The 27,523-nt window shown below is 45.9% G+C and overlaps 1 protein-coding gene across 1 annotated transcript; it reads left to right on the plus strand.

The window, feature by feature from the left end:
• The first annotated feature begins 1,033 nt into the window (after positions 1-1,033).
• LOC143934818 (uncharacterized) lies at positions 1,034-27,023 on the plus strand. The gene is made up of 2 exons (XM_077458438.1): positions 1,034-1,139; positions 26,087-27,023. Exons 1-2 carry the CDS (start codon positions 1,034-1,036, stop codon positions 26,650-26,652), a joined length of 672 nt encoding a protein of 223 aa, XP_077314564.1. The 3' UTR covers positions 26,653-27,023.
• Positions 27,024-27,523: the final 500 nt, after the last annotated feature.

Here is a 27,523-nt window from a genome sequence, read left to right on the forward strand (position 1 = left end):
CCAGGTGAATTTCGTCCGTACTTTACCATAAAATATGAGCTTGTGACTAATGCTGGTTGCCTACAGTGGGGAAATAGAGTGATTAAACCTCAGTATTTGCAACCAACCATGCTAAGGATACTGCATGAGGGCCATCCTGTCGTGGTGTGCATGAAGCAGCGAGCCTGGAGCTATGTTTGGTGGCCACAAATGGATAAAGCAATTGAAGATTATGTGGCTCAATGTCCTGGGTGCTGTCAAGCTCAGCGACCCCAAAAGAAAGGAACCCTGCTACCTTGGCTGACAGACCCATGGTCAAGACTCCATCTTGATTTTGCTGGCCCAATCCAGGGTAAAATGTATTTGATCGTGGTAGATGCACATTCAAAATGGCCGGAGTTATTTCAAATGCCTTCTACTACCTCAGCTGCTACCATTTTACTCTTAAGGAAGCTCTTTGCTCAGTATGGCTTGCCAACAGCCATAGTCTCGGACAATGGAACTCAATTTACATCGCATGAGTTTCAATCCTTCCTCAGTGGCTTGAGCATCCAACACTACAAAACAGCTCCTTATCACCCAGCCTCGAATGGGCTGGCAGAACGGTTTGTGCAGACGTTTAAGAAGCACTTACTGCCCACTCTGGACCAGATCGTACTGTCAGAGGAGAAGATGCTGGACTTCTTGACCATGTACCGAAACACAAAACATGCTACTACTGGGCTGTCCCATGCTTTCCTTATGTTTGGCAGGCATCTCCGCACCAAACTGGATTTAGTCCATCCACAGAAACAGTCACCAACACCTCCTCCACCAGGCTATCCTGGATTCCGTGCCAGTGATCTTGTATGGTTTCGGAATTAGAGGTTTGCCTCATTGGCTTCCTGGCATAATTGATGGACCTCTTAGAAGAAGAATGTACCTTGTTTGCCTGTTTATGTTCGACACCTTTCTCAATTGAGGAAGTGCATTTGCCGACCACTAGAGACAAACCCGACCCCTCTTTCTAACCAACCACCAGAGGCTACTCAGGGCTCTACTGATGACATATGGCATGGTGTCTGGCATGATCCCACAAGTTCACAACCAACCCCTGAAAAGGTTGGTGACCATATTCCTGAGGAGTCCAGACATGTGCCTGGAGTCGCAGAGACTGATTGGTCTGTTGGACACCCACTGACATCTCCAGAACCCTTGACCGACTCTATCCCTTCCAGTGCTTTGCCACTTCGTAAAGTCTGCCCGCCAAAGACATCAGACTCCTCTTTGGCAAAGCACTGAAATTGGAGATACTATTTGCTGAACTGATCTTGTTTGCCTTGTTCATTATGTGTTGAGTATTTTATGTGTTGTGTATTTGTTCTCTTGTTATATATTTTTTTTGATTATTTTTTTAATGGTTTTATTTTTTTTCCTTCGAGAAAAAGAGGAGGTGTAATGTTTATACAGAATCACTGTGACCCTTAACCCCTTTCTCCTGATGCATGCTGGGGGAGGGGCTATACCAGGAAGTCAGGCACAGTGTGTGTGGGACTGAAAGCAGCAGCATGATACGTAGAGGGAGATCTGTTGTATATTAATCCTCCATGTAAGAATGTACATCGCTTTCTGAGTGAGTAATAAACCCTTCCCTGGTTAAGAAGTGCCTCCAGCCTGTGTGTAACTTGCTGAGCAGACACTGGCAGCATTGCTAGCAACCCCCTGAGAGACCCTGTGTCAAAGGGACATAACATTTATATACACTGCGCAAGGCATGAAACTTCACCCGCGTCGCCCGACCCTGACGTTCTTTTTTAGAATATTCCCCGCCCTGTCTCTTTCGTCTCAGTGAGAGAGGAAGATGGTGGAGACACAGCAAGTGCATAATGGCAGTAACGAGGAGGAGGAAAGCCCGGAGCCAGAAACGTCACGATCCAGGAGGAGATTTAAGGCCTAAAATGTGTCCTTTGTAGAGGTGGCAGAGATGGTGGACATATTGAGGAGGAACGACTATGATGGTGATTATGGACCGTACACCAAACCTAAATATGAGAAAGGCCAAGATCATGACTAAAGTTGTGAAGAGTCTGCACAGGAATTTTGGGGTACGACGATCCAAGGAGCAATTGAGGAAACGCTGGTCGGACCTCAAATTAAGGCAGCAGGATCAGTACAGAAGAATCAAGAAAGTTCTTCGAAAAAGTAGTTGTTCTGTGTTCATATTATTATTATTACTTGCATGCTGCGCAATGTGCTTTTCTTTACTGTTGGACATTTTAAAATGGCTACTTTCATGTTCATGGGCACAGTAATCGGTCGTAGTAAACATTGTTTGTTTGTCAACTAAATACAACGTTTTTCCCAGATGGTTAACTACAGGGTTAACTACATTTGGTCATGATAATTTATATTTTAAAAGAAGCTTAGGGCATTGTTGTCTAGATGTGTTTGAAACTAGAAGGAATAGCAAACTAGATTCAGTGTAAAGTAAGGAGAGGACACTCGCCAGCTGTTTACACATCTGGACTTTTTAGGGTGTCCCACACAGGTGCTCCAGTGGAGACTTGGGGTGTCTTCAGGTGTGAAACTTGTCCAAAAAAGGTAAGCATCCCAGCTTTGGTAAGGGAATAAATCATGTCTTCAGCTTGGAACTCTGCCCAAACAGAGAATTGTACCTCACTTCCAAGCAATGTTTCACATTCATATTTCTGGCCTCAAATATCTGTGTGCTAAGTATACTTTTTGTTTCATTCTCATAGGGGAGCAAAGACTCGGAAAATATGAGGACACCAAGGACTAGGGATGAGCTTCGTGTTCGACTCGAACATCGGCTGTTCGTCCGTTCGGCGAAGTCCGAACATTATGGGCCGTTCGCACCAAATTCGTGTGGCGCTCACGGCCCACAATGCACTGCGATGGCGCAGTGCATTGCTGGCTCATGATTGGCCAAGCATGCACTGTGACCCCGCATGCTTGGCCAATCACAGCGCCGGCAGCGAGGAGAGCCATGATTGGCCACAGGCAGGATGCCTGTGGCCAATCATAGCTCAGGCTGTGTAGTACACGCCCCACACTATATAAGGCCGCCAGGGCGGCGGCCTTGTGTAGTGTGTTGGCATCTGTAACAGTTAATGGGTGTTCTGTGTACCTTCAACACAGTACACACCGATCGTTATCGGCCGATTTTTCGTTCTTGCTCTTCTGTAGTGGTTGTTGTCTGCGTGCCCTGACCGCAGTATACACCATTATATTCACCTATCTTTTATAATAGAGCTTGCAGTCAGTGTTAGGAGATCGTGCGTGCTGTCTGCGTGCTCTGAATGCAGTATACACCGCTATATCCACCTACATAGCTAAATATCTTGCTCGTTTTAAATAGAGCTCTCAGTCAGTGTTAGGAGATTGTGCGTGCTGTCTGCGTGCTCTGAACGCAGTACACACCGCTATATCCACCTATATAGCTAAATATCTTGCTCGTTTTAAATAGAGCTCTCAGTCAGTGTTAGGAGATTGTGCGTGCTGTCTGCGTGCTCTGAAAAAGACGGACGGCAAAACAAATTATACAGGGGTGATAACCCTTCCCTATGTTTTCCAAAAAGCTTAAAAATAGTTTTTTTGACTGGAGCTACACTTTAAAAATGTACCAGTTGAAAATTACAAACAGATTCAACTTAACACAACAAACCTACACAGTCCCTGTCTTGTTTGCACCGCCTGTATACTGCCGTTCTGAGTATATAGGGCCTGGGGGCCACACGCATTTCCTTTTTTTAATATGGGTACGGGGTTCCCCTTAATATGCGTACAAGACCCAAATAGGCTGGTAATGGGCAGGGAGGGCTACCCATGCCATTTTTCTCAATGGTTTTCAACCATATTGCAGGAACCAGATATAACATTAAAACCGCAAGCAGTTTTAAATGATGTTATTTCCGTTTAATGTCATTTTGTGCAGGGACTGTTCTAAACACGGGAAACACGTGGCACTTCACAGGCATACTACAGACACCCCCCAGGCACCATATTTAAAGGAATATTTCACTTTTTTTTTTTAATTTTAATCGTCATTAAAATCAGTGCTCCCGCCAAAACGGCCGTTTTTAAAAACATTTTAGGCATTGACCCATGTCCCCTGAGGCAGGAGTCAGGTCCCCAAACCCTTTTTAGGACAGTATCTTGCATATTAGCCGTTAAAATTAACACTTTTAATTTCGAACGTTCGAGTCCCATAGACTTCAATGGGGTTCTAACGTTCGTACGAATTTGGGGTCCGTTCGAAAGTTCTGGTGCGAACCGAACAGGGGGGTGTTTGGCTCATCCCTACCAGGGACCCCTCACCTCCTGAAGAAGGGGAACAGGGGGTCACAATCTTAGGATGTGGAGGAAGGAAAGGTGGTTGAAATTGTCACCACAACAGGTGAGTGTCTGACACCCCAGATTCAGGTAATAGAGTGTATGCCTACATATTTATAATACATGGTGTGTATTTATTTTTTTAGGTGATGTGCAGGTTGTGGAAGAACAATCACATCAATTCACCACTGACCGTGCCCAAAGGCTAATCCAGGACATAGTGTTTTGTAGTCGTGATTTAGATTTTATAAAGCAAAAAACAAACGAGATTGAACAAAAACTGAAGAACATGATTGATATGTACTAGGAAGAATATAAATCCCCAAAAAATGCCACCATTTTGGAATTGTGCAGCCAAATTTTTTACACATTTTAAAAGCCAAATTTTGAAGATGCATACAGTGTTTCGCCAGGCATCTGAATTACAACTGTGGGTGTGTTTTTTGGAAGCACCTAATTAGAGCCATAAGCTCTAATAGGTGCCCAAAAAGGTGAACAGCGGGCTCAATGCTGTGCGTTCGCTGTTCACTCAGCTGTGTGTTAGCAAAGCGAAGGAATTCACTTTGCTAACACTGAATCCGCCTCTTAGCCAATCAGGTTGCCGGGTCTGTTACCCGTCACCTGATTGGCTCAAACATCAGGCACTGTGATTGGACGCCTGAGAGAGGACAGAAGAAGACACGGACGTGCAGGAGAGCGCCGCTGACCCGCTCTGAGACAGGTAAGTGCTGGGCAGCATCTGATGGGGCACACTGGCAGCATCTGATGGGGCACACTGTGGGTATATGATGGAGCACACTGGCGGCATCTGATGGGGCACACTTCCGGCATCTGATGGAGCACACTGGCGGCATCTGATGGAGCACACTGGCGGCATCTGATGGAGCACACTGGCGGCATCTGATGGAGCACACTGGCGGCATCTGATGGGGCACACTGGCGGCATCTGATGGGGCACACTGGCGGCATCTGATGGGGCACACTGGCGGCATCTGATGGTGCACACTGGCGGCATCTGATGGGGCACACTGGCGGCATCTGATGGGGCACACTGCCGGCATCTGATGGGGCACACTGGCGGCATCTGATGAGACACAGTAGTGGCAATTGATGGACACACTGGCAGTAATTGATGGGCACAGTTTCAGCAATTGATGGGCCTCGTGGCTGTGTTTGATGGAACAGTAGATGCAATTGATGCTTTTGTGTTTTTTTTTCAGTTTGTCTGCGCCCCCTCCCCCCCTAAAATTTTGAGCACCAGCCGCCACTGCTTCTGAGTGTCCACCGAGTAGCCAGGCAATATCATCAGTTTGGCCCGTTCATGTCTCAGCTGTTCTATCTTCCTTGCCTCGCGCAGGACCAGGTCCCTTTTCTTAAAATTTAGCAACTTCAGAATAAAAGTACGTGGAGGAGCTCCCAGGGGCCCCTGGGTGGTGGGCATTCTATGTGCCCTCTCCACCACAAAAAAGTTGGAAAATGGCACGTGCGGGAGAAGGGTTCTTAAGAGGTGTTCTGTGAACGGCATGGGGGTCAGTGCCTTCCACCCCCTCAGGCAATCCCACTATGTGGAGATTGTTCCTTCTATTACGGTTCTCGGCATCCTCAGCCCAGGCCCTCCACGGTTTTAATTTTAGTTGGCAGCGTACGGAGTGAGACTGTGCGCTCCTGCAGTGTGTCCTCTGTGTACCACACTCGGCGCTCAGCCTCTGTGAGGCGGGAAACGAGAGCTGTTCATATCCCTACGGGTCAAACTATTGTCCAGCTGCATGTGTTCGATCTTACCCGTGAGGGTCGATTGGCAGGTGTTAATTGCCTGCATAAGGGCATCAGAGTTGGATCGTTCTCTCTGCAGGATCAGTCATTCCCCTCAGTCTGGGACGCCATATTGGTTGTTGTGGCGCGACAAGGGCTACATGCAGCGAAAATGGGAGCTACTTTATGGGACTTGTGGGTGGACAGGGCACCTTTCCCCTTTGCTCCGCCCCTGGCTCGTCCGTTCCGGGCAGGTTAAGATCGCTGGTCTGCAGGGTAACAGGGCTATAGGTTAGAGGCCGAGCGGAGCTCTCTCAGTGCACATCTGCTCCGGTGGCCATCTTGGACACGCCCCGGCAGAATCGATTTTATCAGCGGCGCTATATTTACTGCCGCGCTCCGGTGCCCTCCCCTGCTTACCGGAGCCGTCGGCAGCGGCAATCAGATGTTGTCCCTTGTTGGGTATGGAGATGAGTGAGGGGAAGATTGCCCCCACCCGTCTCCATACCACTGCAGGGCGGAAGTGACGTCAAAACTTCACTTCCGCCCATAGCCCTTAAAGGGCCATTTTTTTTTTAAATGACAATTTATTTTTTTTTTTTTATTGCATTTTAGTGTAAATATGAGATGTGAGGTCTTTTTGAACCCCCAGATCTCACATTTAAGGACCTGTCATGCTTTATTCTATTACAAGGGACGTTTACATTCCTTGTAAGAGGAATAACAGTGACACAATTATTTTTTTTAAAAGAACAGTGTAAAATAAAAATTAAAAGGTAAAATAAATAAGAAACACACCCCTTCCCGCCGAGCTCACGTGCAGAAGTGAACGCATATGTGAGCAGCGCCCGCATATGAAAATGGCATTCAAACCACACCTGTGAGGTGTCGCCGCGATCGGTAGAGCGAGAGCAATAATTCTAGTCCTGGACCTCCTCTGTAACTCAAAACTTGAAACCTGTAGAATTTTAACATCGCCTATGGAGATTTTTAAGTGTAGCGCCGGCTCCTGAAGAGCACGCGCTATGTTTTTGAAATTTAAGGTTACACCTGAACTGCAGTTTGGTTTGGGTATAATTATTCCAAAATTTGACCTCAGCATCAGTCTGACTGGACTATAGGGTGTTCAGCCTGGCCACTGGGGGCACTGTCTCTTCTGGCAGGCATGGAACCACAGTCTGGTTGGGTGCTTTAAGGTTACTTTCTCTCGGGGGCCCGCCCAGGGGGAGTGTCACTCTTGCTGGGCTTTCTGGGAGAGGGTACTTAAGATGTGGATGTCATGTGGTTCGGGGTTCCAGTCCAGGAGGGTGTTCTGACTCAATGGTCTTGGTCCTCCTGAGCAGCCCCCAGGAAGGCTATGGCCTGGGGTGCGGATCCACCCTACTTTATGTCTCCGGGCTGGCTAGCCCGAGGCAAGGAAACTAAAGAAAGCATTCCGAGGTGGTCCGGTGCTGTCTCCGGGTTGTGGAGAGGCCCAGCAACTTCGTAGCTATCCAGGGGAGGACTCTTCAGAAGAAGACCAGGTACGGGTTGGCTTCTTAGCAAGAGCCTGGTGAGGCTGAGGGACCTAAGTGAATCCGATTTCGTGAGGTATCGCCAAACCGGCTGAAAGATCCAGGTTTCACACAAGTGTTCTACAAGTTCTAGTTTCCTACATGTTCTACAACAATGTCTGTGGCAGAGACTTGTTCCAGATTTAAGCACCTTGTTGGCTGCGAGACCTTGTGAGAGAGGGGCTGTCCAACTAGAGTGAACATCCAGCTGTGAATGGCTATTCTCTGGACTTAGTCAAAGTAAGAGAGTTCTTTATTATTGACTTTGACACTAAGAGTACCTGGACTTTCCTCCTAACCCTCTGATCCTGTACTGAGAGACTGGTCGTTAACCACGTTTTTTGCAAATAAAAATCCCTTTAAGCGGATCTGTCATCAGTCTCTAAAAGTTTCTGGGCCATCTACCACGGGAATCCCTAGACACAAATCGAGGTGAAGAAGGTAACGGTAAGCCCAATCAAACCAGAAGCTCCTTTAGGGGTTAGTGCTACATAAGGATAAAAGCTTGTTGTGATTCCACGAGCGGGGCGCAATTTTGAAGCGTGACATGTTGGGTATTAATTTACTCGGCGTAACATTATCTTTCACAATGTAAAAAAAAAAAAAAAAAAAATTGGGCTAACCTTACTGTTGTCTTCTTTTTAAATTCAAAAAAGTGTATTTTTTCCAAAAAAAAGTGCGCTTGTAAGACTGCTGCGCAAATACAGTGTGACATAAAGTATTGCAACGACCGCCATTTTATTCTCTTGGGTGATAGAACCCCCAAACATTATACATTTTTTTCCTAAGTAATTTTCTAGCAAAAAAAAAAAACAGCTTTTAACTTGTAAACAACAAATCTCAAAAAGAGGTTCTGTCCTTAAAGTGGTTGTAAACCCTTACAAACCACTTTGACCTACAGGTAAGGCCTAGATTAAGACTTACCTGTAGGTCCAAGAAATATCTCCTAAACCTATACGGTTTAGGAGATATTTGCCCGAATACAGCGGCGCGCAGGCGCACTGAGCGTGGCATCGTCGATGACGAAGATGCCGCGCAATGCCGCGTGTCTCGGCTCCCGTGCGCATGTGCGGGAGCGACGTCATCGCGGCTTCGCCGAATGACAGCGGCGGAGCTGCGAGACCCACCGAGAAGATGGATGCGCCGGACTACAGGGGACAGCGGTGACATCGCTGGCTCCTGTGTCAGGTAAGTGACACATAATGGACTACTATGCGATGCGATGCGATGCGATGCACAGTAATCCATTATGCTTTGCCTTTGCAGGGAATGAAAGAGGAAGTAACACCCATCAGGGTTTACTTCTTGTTTAAGTGGTTAAAATGCAGCTTAACAATTCTTGGACGTAACGGCTGAATTCGTTTTCTTTTTTAGGCTCTCTTTCTTCTATTTTCATCTCGTGACCCTACCGGTAAGTCTGTCATTTCAGAAGACTAAGCTGCCCTGCAGGTATATGAGTTGAAAAGGTTGTGGCAAACCATTTAACAGGGACAGGGGTGCTCACAATGATCAGCTTTTATTTATTCGTGTAAAACCTTTATTCCAAAAGAAAAGAAATCATAAAGTGTGAGTTGGAGTTTGGACTCAATTTGTGTATCTATATCTGCTGGTCCATCTAACACTCCCTCCCCTGATAATGCTGCTGTCTGCTGTGCCGCCTGTTATCTTTCATCCAGAGTGGGGGGGGGGGGGGGGGGGGGGTGTTACTGAACAGATCACCAGGTGCAAACGGAGGGGGAAAAAGCCTAAAAAAAAATAAAACGAATGCAGCCGTCGCATCTAAATATTGGTAAACTGCAATATAAGACATTTTTGTTTTTTGGGTAAAAGCTCTGCACATCTTGGTGGGAAAATAATGAGAAATAGACCCCTTTATTATTGCCTTTATACTTAGAATTTTATAAGTTCAAACAAAAAAACTTTCCTGGAGTTATGTTTTTTGCTTTGTGGGTGATGGGGGGCCATGCACAGGGCTGGACTGGGACAAAAATTTGGCTCCAAGCACAAAAACAGTATATAAAACTATACGCAATTGTGCAAAAAAAAAAAAAACATAAGTAGCATAATATAAGGAGTCCTCACTATCGAGCCGCGCAGACATTACTTTGTCATTGAAACCGGCCCTCTGAGCCATCGGCCCACCGGGAAACTCCCTGTAGTCCTAATGGCCAGTACATGCCTGACCATGCATGTGCATTGTTATATTGGTCGATGGTTAGATTTGTTTGAGATCTTTTCTTCCCTTTTTTTTTCTCCCTACTTTACTATTCCTGTTTCCATCCCCCCCCCCCCCCCCCCCCTCCTTTTCTTTTGCTTTTTATTATGTATTGTTTTGTTTTAGTTGGATACTATTTTATTTTATTTTTTAAAAGAGAAAAAGTCTTGTCTAGGTATAAAAGGAAAAATAGGATGAAAGGTGGATAGAATATAGATTACTTCTATATAAATAGTAGTTGTTGTATTCAAGATAGGAGTAAAATGGAAGTAAACCCTTCCAAACAACTTTGACCTACAGGTAAGCCTAGATTAAGGCTTACCTGTAGGTCCAAGTAATATCTCCTAAACCTATATGGTTTAGGAGATATTTGCCCGAAAATGGGCACCGCTGTCTACGGCGCATGCGCCGTAGACAGCGGCGCGCAGGCGCACTAAATGCGGCAAGTCCAAGAATGGATTTGCCAAATTTGTCTACTCCCGTGCGCATGCGCGGGAGTGACGTCATCGCGGCTCCGGCGAATGGCAGCGTCGGAGCTCCGAGACGCGACTCCCGTGCGCATGCGCGGGAGTGACGTCATCGCGGCTTCTCCGCTGTCATTCATCGGAGCTGCGAGAGACGCCACAACCAAGATGGATGCGGCGGACTACAGGTGACAGCGGCGACTTCGCTGGCTCCTGTGTCAGGTAAGTGACACATAATGAGCTACTATGCGATGCATAGTAGTCCATTATGCTTTACCTTTGCAGGGAAAAAAAGAGGAAGTAAACCCATCAGGGTTTACTTCCTCTTAATGGTATATTTTTGATTGTGAATGGATCCGTTTGGTTCCTATATGTTTGAAATATCTGATTAATGAATTGTTAATTTATTTGTATACTGGACAACTTAAATAAAGAAACTGTAAATATTGTACTTGTCTATTGTATTGTAATATATTAAAGGGGTTGTAAATAGGGTTGCCACCTGTCCAGGATTCACCCGGACAGTTCGGGTTTGGAACCATATGTCCGGGTTTGAGACTGCCTGAAACCCGGACACATTATTCAGACTGGACTATGGCTTTCCAGCAGGGTTGCTGGCTGCAGTTGTCTAAGCTGAGAGTGACTGTTACATTCTTTCACGCTGCCCAAAGCCAGGACTAACAACCCCCCCCCCCCCCCCCCCAAACACACACACAGATGGGAGAGGAGAGAGGGCTCGATCTGCACCTCTCCCCCCCCCCCCCCACCCCCTACCCCTCTGTGTCTGCCCCACACTCCAATCCCTGGCGCTGTACTTCAGAAAAAGGAAAGTGGGGGCTGGAAATTTGAAGTCCAGCAGTCTCAAATACATCTGGATGTGAAGTGTTGATTGCCAAGGGGTGAGTGAGCTCACCATCCATCCCAGTCTGTGACTGAAGTCTCCCCTCTTCTCTCTCCTGCCTCTGAGAGAGTACATTGGGGTATATCAGGGTTCTCAGAGCACCCCTTACATTAGATTCCCCCTTTACAACAGAGGCCACAGTTCTCAGTGTTCCTCCTTAAATCAGGTTTCCCAGAGGATCCCTTATGTCAGAGTCCCCAGAGTTCTCCTTTCCATTAGAGTCTGCAGAGTCGCCCCTTACAGTGAAAGGGAACTCTGCGAGTTCAGATATATAAGGGGAACTCTGCGGACTCTGATGTAAAGGGGGACTCTTGTTATTAATTGCATTTGATTAGAAATGTTATTTAATAGCAAAATATATATATATAGTTTATAATATAAAAAAAAACTAAAAATTGCTGTACGCCGATAAAGTGTTCGGGTTTGACTTGAAGAAAAGGTGGCAACCCTAGTTGTAAAGGTTTGTTTTTTATTTTCTAAATAGGTTCCTTTAAGCTAGTTTCTTTGTCTGAATTTCTCACTTCCTGTTTCTCCTCCGTAAACTTCACAACATCATCCGAGCCGTGTTTAGTCAGGCAGAACAGCTTACTGAGGAGGAACAGGAAGTAAGAAATTCAGACAAAGAAAACAAAGAAAAAACAACAACATTTAGAAGGGAAATCGAAGGAAAAGGTAAGTGAACCAACAATGCACTAGCTTAAAGGAACCTATTTAGAAAATAAAAAACGAACCTTTACAACCCCTTTAATTGTTGTGTCTTTTTTTTCTACACACCTAAGGTTGTGCATGTTTTGTCGGTTTTATACTTACCTATTGGATATCCCCGTCCTTTTCCTGATGAAGCCGTCTTGGCGAAACATGTTGAAATTTTAGGACATGGGAATAATTTTCTACGTGACTTCAGTTCTCTCATTGGTTGGGCTTGGGGTGTGCGTTATACCCAGGACTATGATTGGAGTCCTTACTTTTATCTTGTTTTTTTTTTTCTTAATAAATGATTTATGTTTTTATATTTTTCTTGTCTTGTACATGATGTACCTTTTTAAAGCCCCATTTTCTCAATTCCTTGCGGTTTAGAATTTTATAGTTAAATATTAAAAGAAACTAAAAGAAATGAGTTATGTAAAGTATATAAGATATCAGGCAGCAGCCAATGATTGACTAAGATCTGGATCACAAAGTGAAAGTAGGACTGTCTGGGGTACAAATACCTCCCTGCCCCAGAACACACATCACAGACTTCTCTCTCCATCCTCAGATCCCCGACGAGTCCTCCAACACCATTACTGGTCGGTAAGTCCTCCATGGGCCCCCGAAATATCTCTCTACAACCTCCACAATTATCTTCAGCTCAGATAAACTTTCCTGCTTTATATTGTTTCCCATTACAATAACGCAAGATGGATTTTTAGCACTTTATTAAATCGGTAATAAAGAAAACAATTATTATAATGCAGCTTCCTAATTCTTGGACGTGACGGCTGCATTCGTTTTTTTTTTTTTTTCGTTTCTTCTATATTCATCTCGTGATCCTGCCAGTAAGTCTATTATTTCGGAAGACTAATGACCCCGTACACACGATCGCACATTCCGACAACAAAATCCATGTTTTTTTTTTTTTTTTTTTTTCCCCCGACGGACGTTGGCTCAACACACGGTCGCGCAAATCTTGTCGGGAAATTGCGAACGTCGAGAACGCGGTGGCGTACCACGCGTACGGGCGGGCGCCGAGAAAAAAAAATGAAGTTCGATAGCCAGCGCGGCTCCTTCTGCTCGAATTCCGAGCGTGCGCGGAACTTTGTTTCCTTTGGAAATTGTCCACGCATGATCAGAATTTTTAGGGGTTTTGTTGTCGAAAAAATTGGAGATCCGGAGCTCAAATTTTTTTTTTTTCTTCAATTAACGTTTTATTGGTCATTTTTTTTCTTTCTTTTTTTTTTCATAAGAAGGTACAGAGCTCAAATTTTGTGTGATGGAAATTCCGATGGAATTTGCCGACAACAAGCTCCCATCGAACATTTTCCCTCTGAAAATCTGACCGCGTGTACGGGGCATAAGCTGCCCTGCAGGTATAATGGGTTAGAAGGTTGAGACAAACCATTTAACACGGACAGGGGTGCTCACAATGATCAGCTTGTATTTATTCATATAAAACCTTTATTCCAAAAGAAAAGACATTATAAAGTGTGAGTTGGAGTTTGGACTCAATTTGTGTATCTATATCTGCTGGTCCATCTAACACTCCCTCCCCTGATAATGCTGCTGTCTGCTGTGCCACCTGTTATCTTTCATCCAGAGTGTGGGGGGGGGGGGGGGGGGGGTTACTGAACAGATCACCAGGTGCAAACAGAGGGGGAAAAAGCCTAAAAAAAATAAAACGAATGCAGCCGTCGCATCTAAATATTGGTAAACTGCAATGTAAGACATTTTTTGTTTTGGGTAAAAGCTCTGCACATCTTGGTCCCCTTTATTATTCCCTTTATACATAGAATTTTATATGTTCAAAAAAAAAACTTTTTGTGGGTTATGTTTTTTGCTTGGTGGGTGATGGGGGGGGGGGGGGGCATGCATGTGCATTGTTATATTGTACTTATCTATTGTATTGTAATATATTCATTGTTGTGTCTCTTTTTCTACACACCTAAGGTTGTGCATGTTTTGTCGTTTTATACTTACCTATTGGATATTCCTGTCCTTTTCCTGATGAAGCCGTCTTGGCGAAACATGTTGAAATTTTAGGACATGGGAATAATTAGACTTCAGTTCTCTCTGTAAAACCTTTATTTACCAAAAGAAAAGACATTATAAAGTGTGAGTTGGAATTTGGACTCAATTTGTGTATCTAAATCTGCTGGTCCATCTAACACTCCCTCCCCCGCCCCCCCCCCCCAGACTGATAATGCCGCTGTCTGCTGTACCACCTGTGCTCTTTCATCCAGAGTGAGGGGGGGGAGGGGTGTTACTGACCAGATCACTAGGTGCAAACAGAGGGGGAAAAAAGCCCAAAAAATCGAAATATTGGTGAGCTGCAATATAAGACATTTTTGGTTTTGGGTCTAATACCGATTTAATGGACCGATTCACACCTATACATGGACGATGCAGGGTTCATTGTAATGAAATGTAGGTAGGTAAATATCCGCGCTTAGTATAAAATAGCATCAAACGGCAGCGGAACACCATAACCCAGATACTGGGCACAAAGACAAAATAAAGAAAAGAAAAGTGCAGCGCTTATGCCATAAATAATGTATGGGTATTCGCAATCAAAAAAATCACTAAATAGAACATATATCAATTAACCACTTCAATACCGGGGGGGGGGCACTTAAACACCTTCCTGCCCAGACCAATTTTGAGCTTTCAGCGCTGTCGCACTTTGAATGACAATTGCGCGGTCATGCTACACTGTACCCAAATGAAATTTTTATCACTTTTTTCCCACAAATAGAGCTTTCTTTTGGTGGTATTTGATCACCTCTGCGGTTTTTATTTTTTGCGCTACAAATAAAAAAATATCGAAAATTTTGAAAAAAAATTTTTTTTTTTGTTTCAGTTTCAAAACTTTGTAATTAAGTACGTTTTCTCCTTCACTGATGAGCACTGATGGGGTTACACTGATGGGCACTGATAAGGCGGCACTGATGGGCACCAATGTGGCACCAATGAAGTGGCACTGATGAGGTGGCATTGATGGACACTGATATGTGGCACTGATAGGCGGCACTGATAGGCGGCACTGATGGGCGACACAGGTGGGCGACACGGATGGGCGACACGGACGGACACTGATAGGTGGCACAAATTGGCACTGATAGCTGGCATGGATTGGCATGGATGGGCGGCACAGATGGGCATGGATAGGCGGCACAGATGGGCATGGATAGGCGGCACAGATGGGCACTGATAGGCGGCACAGGTGGGCACTCATAGGCGGCATTGGTGTTATACTATAGTAATGGATGCCAATCAGTGCCAAACAATAATGCATGCCAATCAGTGATGCCCATTGTGGGCACTGATTGGCATCCATTGTGCTGACTGGCATCCCTGGTGGTCTAGGGAGGATTACCTTTTCCCTGGTGGTCTGGTGGCGTCCCTGGTGGTCCAGTGTGGGCATCCTCGGGGGGCTGTGCTGATAATCGATCAGCACAGACCCTCCCCTGTCAGAGGAGCAGCCGATCGGCTCTCCTCTACTCGCGTCTGACAGACGCGAGTGAGGAAAAGCCGATCACCGGCTCTTCCCATTTACACTGTGATCAGCCGTGATTGGACACGGCTGATCACATGGTAAAGAGTCTGCGTTGGAGACTCTTTACCGAGATCGTAGTTGCCGGGTGTCAGACTGACACCCCGCAACAACGATCGCCGCGATGCGCGCCCCCGGGGGCGCGCAGCGGCTCATAATCCTGATCACGTCATATGACGTCCGGTCAGGATTATGAAACCACTTTGCAGCCGTCAATTCCCTATAGGGCGGGCGGCAAGTGGTTAATAAACTTGCATAAATCAAAAGGATGAACAAAGTGTCATAACGGAAAATTGCTACATTTAAAGAATAAAAATGCAGCGAAAAATGATTATTTAATAAAAAAAAAACTTCAAACAAAATGTGACTTGATGTAGGTGCTTGCCCATGTGAAACCCGTCGCCTCTAGTAAGATGGAAGGCTTACCGGTGTTCTGCCAAAAACTGTCCCCCTATCGGATAGTGTCCGCCCCGTACTGCACAGGCGCAGCCCTTTGCGCAGTACGGAGGACAAGGAGACTCCGAAAGTCTCCGAAGAAGAACGGCGCCTGAGCACTGAGTCCAGGATCAAGCCCCACCATCCAAGTGGACATACGGTAGCACTTAGTAACAGGGACCCTCACGGGCTCGCTTCGCTCGCCACGCCTCGGGCACGGCCTCGCTTCGCTCTGCAATTTTTTTATTCTAACTCTATATCCACTTGGATTGGGGGGGCTTGCACCTGGACTCAGTGCGCAGGCGCTGTTCCTCTTCGGAGACTTTCGGCGTCTCATTGTCCTCTGTACTGTACAGGGAGGACACTATCCGATGGGGGACAGTATTCGACACAACACCGGATCGCCAGCGACCCCCCCCCCCCCATTCAGGGAGGTCAGAAAGCGCAGATTGGATCACAGATGCCCACCGTGGAACTCCAGACCTCCTGGGCTTCCCAGATCTCCTACCAGCAACCTCTGCGTCTCAGATGGTCGACAAGTTTCCCAAAAGTTCATAGGCAGTAGAAATCATGGAAAAAAGTGAGATGCTCCACATCGTGTGATAACTGTTTCAGCAGAAATGTATTGTAGTACAGAGGTAACAGTGCTGTTTGAGGAATCCAACGAGTCTCTAATTAGCATAAAATGGATTAAAAACAAAAATATGCTAGCAAGTAAAGAAATCCTGTGTAATGGAGTGCATTTTAAACATCCATTACACAGGATTTTTGTTGCCCCTCCCCCCATTCATTTGTTCAGATCTTCTTGGAAGGTTTCCACATCCTGCGGAGAAGTTATTGTCCTGCTTAGCTTAGTATCGTCCGCAATACAGAGATTGAGCTGTTTCCCCCATCCCCCTCCTCCAGGTAGTTTATAAACAAATTAAATAGGATTGGTCCCAGCACAGAACCCTGGGGGACCCCACTACCCTCCCCCGACCATTCCGAGTACCCCCCATTTATCACCACCCTCTGAACTCGCCCTTGTAGCCAGTTTTCGATCCATGTACTCACCCCTATGGTCCATGCCAACCCACCTTATTTTATACAGTAAATGTTTATTGGAAACTGTGTCAAATGCTTTTGCAAAATCCAGATACACCACGTCTACGGGCCTTCCTTTATCCAGATCCACCACGTCTACGGGCCTTCCTTTATCTAGATACACCACGTGTATGGGCCTTCCTTTATCTAGATACACCACGTCTACGGGCCTTCCTTTATCTAGATACACCACGTCTACGGGCCTTCCTTTATCTAGATACACCACGTCTACGGGCCTTCCTTTATCTAGATACACCACGTCTACAGGCCTTCCTTTATCTAGATACACCATGTCTGCGGGCCTTCCTTTATCTAGATACACCACATCTACGGGCCTTCCTTTATCTAGATACACCCCGTCTACGGGCCTTTCTTTATCTAGATACACCACGTCTACGGGCCTTCCTTTATCTAGATACACCCCGTCTACGGGCCTTCCTTTATCTAGATACACCCCGTCTACGGGCCTTCCTTTATCTAGATACACCACGTCTACGGGCCTTCCTTTATCTAGATACACCACGTCTACGGGCCTTACTTTATCTAGATACACCACGTCTACGGGCCTTACTTTATCCAGATACACCACATCTACGGGCCTTCCTTTATCCAGATACACCACGTCTACGGGCCTTCCTTTATCTAGATACACCACGTCTACGGGCCTTACTTTATCCACATACACCACGTCTACGGGCCTTCCTTTATCTAGATACACCACGTCTACGGGCCTTCCTTTACCTAGATACACAACGTCTACGGGCCTTCCTTTATCTAGATACACCACGTCTACGGGCCTTCCTTTATCTAGATACACCACGTCTACGGGCCTTACTTTATCCAGATACACCACATCTACGGGCCTTCCTTTATCCAGATACACCACATCTACGGGCCTTCCTTTATCTAGATACACCACGTCTACGGGCCTTACTTTATCCACATACACCACGTCTACGGGCCTTCCTTTATCTAGATACACCACGTCTACGGGCCTTCCTTTATCTAGATACACCACGTCTACGGGCCTTCCTTTATCTAGATACACCCCGTCTACGGGCCTTCCTTTATCTAGATACACCCCGTCTACGGGCCTTCCTTTATCTAGATACACCACATCTACGGGCCTTCCTTTATCTAGATACACCACGTCTACGGGCCTTACTTTATCCACATACACCACGTCTACGGGCCTTCCTTTATCTAGATACACCACGTCTACGGGCCTTCCTTTATCTAGATACACCACGTCTACGGGCCTTCCTTTATCTAGATACACCACGTCTACGGGCCTTACTTTATCCAGATACACCACATCTACGGGCCTTCCTTTATCCAGATACACCACGTCTACAGGCCTTCCTTTATCTAGATACACCATGTCTACGGGCCTTCCTTTATCTAGATACACCACGTCTACGGGCCTACCTTTATCCAGATACACCACGTCTACGAGCCTTCCTTTATCTAGATACACAACATCTACGGGCCTTCCTTTATCTAGATACACCACGTCTACGGGCCTTCCTTTATCTAGAAACACAACATCTACGGGCCTTCCTTTATCTAGATACACCACGTCTACGAGCCTTCCTTTATCTAGATACACCACGTCTACAGGCCTTACTTTATCTAGATACACCACGTCTACGAGCCTTCCTTTATCTAGATACACAACATCTACGGGCCTTCCTTTATCTAGATACACCACGTCTACGGGCCTTCCTTTATCTAGATACACAACATCTACGGGCCTTCCTTTATCTAGATACACAACATCTACGGGCCTTCCTTTATCTAGATACACCACGTCTACGAGCCTTCCTTTATCTAGATACACCACGTCTACAGGCCTTACTTTATCTAGATACACCACGTCTACGGGCCTTCCTTTATCTAGATACACCACGTCTACGGGCCTTCCTTTATCTAGATACACCACATCTACGGGCCTTCCTTTATCTAGTTACACAACGTCTACGGGCCTTCCTTTATCTAGATTCACCACGTCTATGAGCCTTCCTTTATCCAGATACACCACGTCTATGGGCCTTCCTTTATACAGATACACCAAGTCTACGGGCCTTCCATTATCTCGATACACCACGTCTACGGGCCTTCCTTTATCTAGATACACCACATCTACGGGCCTTCCTTTATCTAGATACACCACATCTACGGGCCTTCCTTTATCTAGATAAACCACGTCTACGAGCCTTCCTTTATCTAGATACACCACGTCTACAGGCCTTACTTTATCTAGATACACCACGTCTACGGGCCTTCCTTTATCTAGATACACCACGTCTACGGGCCTTCCTTTATCTAGATACACCACGTCTACGGGCCATCCTTTATCTAGATACACCACATCTACGGGCCTTCCTTTATCTAGATACACCACGTCTACGGGCCTTCCTTTATCTAGATACACCACATCTACGGGCCTTCCTTTATCTAGTTACACAACGTCTACGGGCCTTCCTTTATCTAGATTCACCACGTCTATGAGCCTTCCTTTATCTAGATACACCACGTCTATGGGCCTTCCTTTATACAGATACACCAAGTCTACGGGCCTTCCATTATCTCGATACACCACGTCTACGGGCCTTCCTTTATCTAGATACACCACATCTACGGGCCTTCCTTTATCTAGATACACCACATCTACGGGCCTTCCTTTATACAGATACACCCCGTCTACAGGCCTTCCATTATCTAGATACACCACGTCTACGGGCCTTCCTTTATCTAGATACATCACGTCCACGGGCCTTCCTTTACCTAGATACACCACGTCTACGGGCCTTCCTTTATCTAGATACACCACGTCTACGGGCCTTCCTTTATCTAGATACATCATGTCTACGGGCCTTCCTTTACCTAGATACACAACGTCTACGGGCCTTCCTTTATCTAGATACACCACGTCTATGGGCCTTCCTTTATACAGATACACCAAGTCTACGGGCCTTCCATTATCTAGATACACCACGTCTACGGGCCTTCTTTTATCTAGATACATCACATCTACGGGCCTTCCTTTACCTAGATACACAACGTCTACGGGCCTTCCTTTATCTAGATACACCACGTCTATGGGCCTTCCTTTATACAGATACACCAAGTCTACGGGCCTTCCATTATCTCGATACACCACTTCTACGGGCCTTCCTTTATCTAGATACACCACATCTACGGGCCTTCCTTTATCTAGATACACCACATCTACGGGCCTTCCTTTATCTAGATAAACCACGTCTACGAGCCTTCCTTTATCTAGATACACCACGTCTACAGGCCTTACTTTATCTAGATACACCACGTCTACGGGCCTTCCTTTATCTAGATACACCACGTCTACGGGCCTTCCTTTATCTAGATACACCACGTCTACGGGCCATCCTTTATCTAGATACACCACATCTACGGGCCTTCCTTTATCTAGATACACCACGTCTACGGGCCTTCCTTTATCTAGATACACCACGTCTACGGGCCTTCCTTTACCTAGATACACAACGTCTACGGGCCTTCCTTTATCTAGATACACCACGTCTACGGGCCTTCCTTTATCTAGATACACCACGTCTACGGGCCTTACTTTATCCAGATACACCACATCTACGGGCCTTCCTTTATCCAGATACACCACATCTACGGGCCTTCCTTTATCTAGATACACCACGTCTATGGGCCTTCCTTTATACAGATACACCAAGTCTACGGGCCTTCCATTATCTCGATACACCACTTCTACGGGCCTTCCTTTATCTAGATACACCACATCTACGGGCCTTCCTTTATCTAGATACACCACATCTACGGGCCTTCCTTTATCTAGATAAACCACGTCTACGAGCCTTCCTTTATCTAGATACACCACGTCTACAGGCCTTACTTTATCTAGATACACCACGTCTACGGGCCTTCCTTTATCTAGATACACCACGTCTACGGGCCTTCCTTTATCTAGATACACCACGTCTACGGGCCATCCTTTATCTAGATACACCACATCTACGGGCCTTCCTTTATCTAGATACACCACGTCTACGGGCCTTCCTTTATCTAGATACACCACGTCTACGGGCCTTCCTTTACCTAGATACACAACGTCTACGGGCCTTCCTTTATCTAGATACACCACGTCTACGGGCCTTCCTTTATCTAGATACACCACGTCTACGGGCCTTACTTTATCCAGATACACCACATCTACGGGCCTTCCTTTATCCAGATACACCACATCTACGGGCCTTCCTTTATCTAGATACACCACGTCTACGGGCCTTACTTTATCCACATACACCACGTCTACGGGCCTTCCTTTATCTAGATACACCACGTCTACGGGCCTTCCTTTATCTAGATACACCACGTCTACGGGCCTTCCTTTATCTAGATACACCCCGTCTACGGGCCTTCCTTTATCTAGATACACCCCGTCTACGGGCCTTCCTTTATCTAGATACACCACATCTACGGGCCTTCCTTTATCTAGATACACCACGTCTACGGGCCTTACTTTATCCACATACACCACGTCTACGGGCCTTCCTTTATCTAGATACACCACGTCTACGGGCCTTCCTTTATCTAGATACACCACGTCTACGGGCCTTCCTTTATCTAGATACACCACGTCTACGGGCCTTACTTTATCCAGATACACCACATCTACGGGCCTTCCTTTATCCAGATACACCACGTCTACAGGCCTTCCTTTATCTAGATACACCATGTCTACGGGCCTTCCTTTATCTAGATACACCACGTCTACGGGCCTACCTTTATCCAGATACACCACGTCTACGAGCCTTCCTTTATCTAGATACACAACATCTACGGGCCTTCCTTTATCTAGATACACCACGTCTACGGGCCTTCCTTTATCTAGAAACACAACATCTACGGGCCTTCCTTTATCTAGATACACCACGTCTACGAGCCTTCCTTTATCTAGATACACCACGTCTACAGGCCTTACTTTATCTAGATACACCACGTCTACGAGCCTTCCTTTATCTAGATACACAACATCTACGGGCCTTCCTTTATCTAGATACACCACGTCTACGGGCCTTCCTTTATCTAGATACACAACATCTACGGGCCTTCCTTTATCTAGATACACAACATCTACGGGCCTTCCTTTATCTAGATACACCACGTCTACGAGCCTTCCTTTATCTAGATACACCACGTCTACAGGCCTTACTTTATCTAGATACACCACGTCTACGGGCCTTCCTTTATCTAGATACACCACGTCTACGGGCCTTCCTTTATCTAGATACACCACATCTACGGGCCTTCCTTTATCTAGTTACACAACGTCTACGGGCCTTCCTTTATCTAGATTCACCACGTCTATGAGCCTTCCTTTATCCAGATACACCACGTCTATGGGCCTTCCTTTATACAGATACACCAAGTCTACGGGCCTTCCATTATCTCGATACACCACGTCTACGGGCCTTCCTTTATCTAGATACACCACATCTACGGGCCTTCCTTTATCTAGATACACCACATCTACGGGCCTTCCTTTATCTAGATAAACCACGTCTACGAGCCTTCCTTTATCTAGATACACCACGTCTACAGGCCTTACTTTATCTAGATACACCACGTCTACGGGCCTTCCTTTATCTAGATACACCACGTCTACGGGCCTTCCTTTATCTAGATACACCACGTCTACGGGCCATCCTTTATCTAGATACACCACATCTACGGGCCTTCCTTTATCTAGATACACCACGTCTACGGGCCTTCCTTTATCTAGATACACCACATCTACGGGCCTTCCTTTATCTAGTTACACAACGTCTACGGGCCTTCCTTTATCTAGATTCACCACGTCTATGAGCCTTCCTTTATCTAGATACACCACGTCTATGGGCCTTCCTTTATACAGATACACCAAGTCTACGGGCCTTCCATTATCTCGATACACCACGTCTACGGGCCTTCCTTTATCTAGATACACCACATCTACGGGCCTTCCTTTATCTAGATACACCACATCTACGGGCCTTCCTTTATACAGATACACCCCGTCTACAGGCCTTCCATTATCTAGATACACCACGTCTACGGGCCTTCCTTTATCTAGATACATCACGTCCACGGGCCTTCCTTTACCTAGATACACCACGTCTACGGGCCTTCCTTTATCTAGATACACCACGTCTACGGGCCTTCCTTTATCTAGATACATCATGTCTACGGGCCTTCCTTTACCTAGATACACAACGTCTACGGGCCTTCCTTTATCTAGATACACCACGTCTATGGGCCTTCCTTTATACAGATACACCAAGTCTACGGGCCTTCCATTATCTAGATACACCACGTCTACGGGCCTTCTTTTATCTAGATACATCACATCTACGGGCCTTCCTTTACCTAGATACACAACGTCTACGGGCCTTCCTTTATCTAGATACACCACGTCTATGGGCCTTCCTTTATACAGATACACCAAGTCTACGGGCCTTCCATTATCTCGATACACCACTTCTACGGGCCTTCCTTTATCTAGATACACCACATTTACGGGCCTTCCTTTATCTAGATACACCACATCTACGGGCCTTCCTTTATCTAGATAAACCACGTCTACGAGCCTTCCTTTATCTAGATACACCACGTCTACAGGCCTTACTTTATCTAGATACACCACGTCTACGGGCCTTCCTTTATCTAGATACACCACGTCTACGGGCCTTCCTTTATCTAGATACACCACGTCTACGGGCCATCCTTTATCTAGATACACCACATCTACGGGCCTTCCTTTATCTAGATACACCACGTCTACGGGCCTTCCTTTATCTAGATACACCACATCTACGGGCCTTCCTTTATCTAGTTACACAACGTCTACGGGCCTTCCTTTATCTAGATTCACCACGTCTATGAGCCTTCCTTTATCTAGATACACCACGTCTATGGGCTTTCCTTTATACAGATACACCAAGTCTACGGGCCTTCCATTATCTCGATACACCACGTCTACGGGCCTTCCTTTATCTAGATACACCACATCTACGGGCCTTCCTTTATCTAGATACACCACATCTACGGGCCTTCCTTTATACAGATACACCCCGTCTACAGGCCTTCCATTATCTAGATACACCACGTCTACGGGCCTTCCTTTATCTAGATACATCACGTCCACGGGCCTTCCTTTACCTAGATACACCACGTCTACGGGCCTTCCTTTATCTAGATACACCACGTCTACGGGCCTTCCTTTATCTAGATACATCATGTCTACGGGCCTTCCTTTACCTAGATACACAACGTCTACGGGCCTTCCTTTATCTAGATACACCACGTCTATGGGCCTTCCTTTATACAGATACACCAAGTCTACGGGCCTTCCATTATCTAGATACACCACGTCTACGGGCCTTCTTTTATCTAGATACATCACATCTACGGGCCTTCCTTTACCTAGATACACAACGTCTATGGGCCTTCCTTTATCTAGATACACCACGTCTACGGGCCTTCCTTTATCTAGATACACCACGTCTACGGGCCTTCCTTTATCCAGATACACCACGTCTACGGGCCTTCCTTTATCTAGATACACCACGTCTACGGGCCTTCCTTTATCCAGATACACCACGTCTACGGGCCTTCCTTTATCTAGTTACACCACGTCTACGGGCCTTCCTTTATAGAGATACACCAAGTCTACGGGCCTTCCATTATCTAGATACACCACGTCTACGGGCCTTCCTTTATCTAGATACATCATGTCTACAGGCCTTCCTTTATCTAGATACACAACGTCTACGGGCCTTCCTTTATCCAGATACACCACATCTACGGGCCTTCCTTTACCTAGATACACCACGTCTACGGGCCTTCCTTTATCTAGATACACCACGTCTACGGGCCTTCCTTTATCCAGATACACCACGTCTACGGGCCTTCCTTTATCTAGATACACCAAGTCTACAGGCCTTCCATTATCTAGATACACCACGTCTGCGGGCCTTCCATTATCTAGATACACCACGTCTGCGGGCCTTCCTTTATCTAGATACACCATGTCTACGGGCCTTCCTTTATCTAGGTACATCACGTCTACGGGCCTTCCTTTACCTAGATACACAACGTCTACGGGCCTTCCTTTATCTAGATACACCACGTCTACGGGCCTTCCTTTATCTAGATAGACCACGTCTACTGGCCTTCCTTTACCTAGATACACCACGTCTACGGGCCTTCCTTTATCTAGATACATCATGTCTACAGGCCTTCCTTTATCTAGATCAGGGGTAGGGAGCCTTGGCTCTCCAGATGTTTGAAAAATACAAATCCCATCATGCCTCTAGGAGTCATGCCTGTGATTGTTAGGGTCTTGCAATGTCTCATGGGACTTGTAGTTTCAAAACAGCTGGAGAGCCGAGGTTCCCTACCCCTGATCTAGATACACCACATCTACGGGCCTTCCTTTATATAGATACACCACGTCTACGAGCCTTCCTTTATCTAGATACACCACATCTACGGGCCTTCCTTTATCTAGATACACCACATTTACCGGCCTTCCTTTATCTAGATGACAACTCACCTCCTCATAGAAGGTTAGTAGACTGGTTTGGCAAGAACGATTCTTCATGAATCCATGCTGATTACTGCTAATGATACCGTTTTCTTTACTAAAATCTTGTATATAGTTCCTTATCATCCACTCCAAGAGTTTACATACTATTGATGTTAGGCTAACTGGTCTGTAATTCCCAGGGATATATTTTGAGCCCTTTTTAAATATTGGTGCTAAAAAGAAATAAACAGCTGACTAAGGTCATCAGGGTACAGGAGATCCCAGCAGAGTTGTCTGACCGCCATTTTGGTGCTGTGTTGCCCTGAGATGTCCATGGGGTATGGCAATACTCAGATATTAGGGTCAGGTAAGGGGGTGAAGGTTGGTCTCAACATTTTGTGAAGCCAGCAAGTTTACAGCATGTTTAACCTAATGAAGGATGTATCTGATGATATACTGTATACATATTTCTCTGAACAGGACGGCTCCTACCTCAAGTTATGGAATGTTGAGAAGAAGCTTGGAAATTCTGGAGTTACATTGAGGAATTATAGCGAAAGACCACTTTGCCAAATTACCCACAAGAGAGCATTTTACAAACTATACAAAATCATTAAAGGAGTTGGACAAGCAGAAGAAACCAACCATGGAATTACCATCTGTTAATACATCAGCAGCAGGTCTTGTTAGAATAATTGATACCGCTAACAGACCAGCTAATGTGTATGCTGAAGACAAATACGTTCGATCAGGAACATACCTCATGGGAGGTACAAATAAACCCGGGAAGAGGATCCCAAAGGCCGGAGTTTATGCTGAGGCCGGAGTTGGCAGAGCGGGGGCGGAGTTGAGTATTTTTGAGGCTAAAGCTAAAGGGCCAAACGTTTCCGCTGGAGCTGAAGCCAGTGCACTGGGAGCAAGCGCCATGGCTAGGGCCGAACTTGGAAGTGCCTCTGCCAGTGCCGGCCCATTTACAGTTAAGCTTGGCCTCGGTGTGGACACTGGGGTGTCAGCTGCACTTGATGGTTTTGAGGTAAAGTTCTTAGGCACCGGGTTCAGCATAGGGTCAAAAACCAGCATTTCTTTCCTGGGCAGTGAGCTGAGTTTTTGATCCAATAAGATCTTCTCTTCCATGTCTCACGCCCCTAGGCGCCAAGGAAGTGGTGGGGGAGAAAGTGGGAGGAGCCAAGAGGAAAATAAGTTTAATTATTGGGTGTCTTTAAGTCTAAGTCTAAGTTTAATGTCTGCTTTAAGCATTTGTCCAGTGTTCAACTTTATTCTGCAGGAATCCAACATAACGAGATCATAAGATAATAATTCTGTATTATTGGGGGGTGAATTGTCTCTGTATTGCTGTCTTCATTTACTGCTTTCTGCTCATTAAAGAAAAAAAAAAAACGCTTACAAATCGCATTATATCGCTGATCTGATACAAAGTTACCAATGTCATCAATATAACCAATAAAAATCATATATAAAAGAGACGATGTGTACTCAGCTCTTTGTGTGACTTCATTTCCTATCTATGGACGGGGCGTCTGTCAGATCAGATTGTACAGATCTCATCTGCCAATGTCCAGGCTGTGTGTGTGGTACAAACATCTCCACTGACTCCTCAATAAATGATAGGAACTTACATATGTTTGCTATATTTAGAATTATATATATCTCTAAAAAAGGTGACGTTATACTTTATACTGACAGGGAACCCCTCAGATGTATACAGAGGACTTACCTGACCCACTCAGGGGTTCCCCCAAATCTGTACCAGCCCACCCCCCTCCATCTGTCTGTAATCTGGGGAGCTGGGAACCCCACACTGGGATCCAGGGAGAGAAATTCCAAGACACGCCCCCTGCAGGCTGATCATTGTTCCTCACCTATAGAGAAGAGTCACCTTCCTCGGACATTGTGCTGTAGGGGGCGCAGCTCAGGCCGGAGCCTCTCTTTTCTTGCAGCCATTTCCTGCACTGTGCTGTCAC

This window comes from Lithobates pipiens, unplaced genomic scaffold, assembly GCF_037356315.1.
Source record: "Lithobates pipiens isolate NorthernLeopardFrog02 unplaced genomic scaffold, aLitPip1_a1.2 Scaffold_28, whole genome shotgun sequence".
Classification (NCBI taxonomy): domain Eukaryota; kingdom Metazoa; phylum Chordata; class Amphibia; order Anura; family Ranidae; genus Lithobates; species Lithobates pipiens.

Bases quoted from the DNA above. Each gene is read 5' to 3' on its own strand.
- LOC143934818 (XM_077458438.1), top strand. From the start codon at position 1,034: ATGGTGTCTGGCATGATCCCACAAGTTCACAACCAACCCCTGAAAAGG. The intron at 1,140-26,086 runs GTCTGTTGGACA...AGTTACATTGAG, and splicing joins GGAGTCGCAGAGACTGATTG to GAATTATAGCGAAAGACCAC.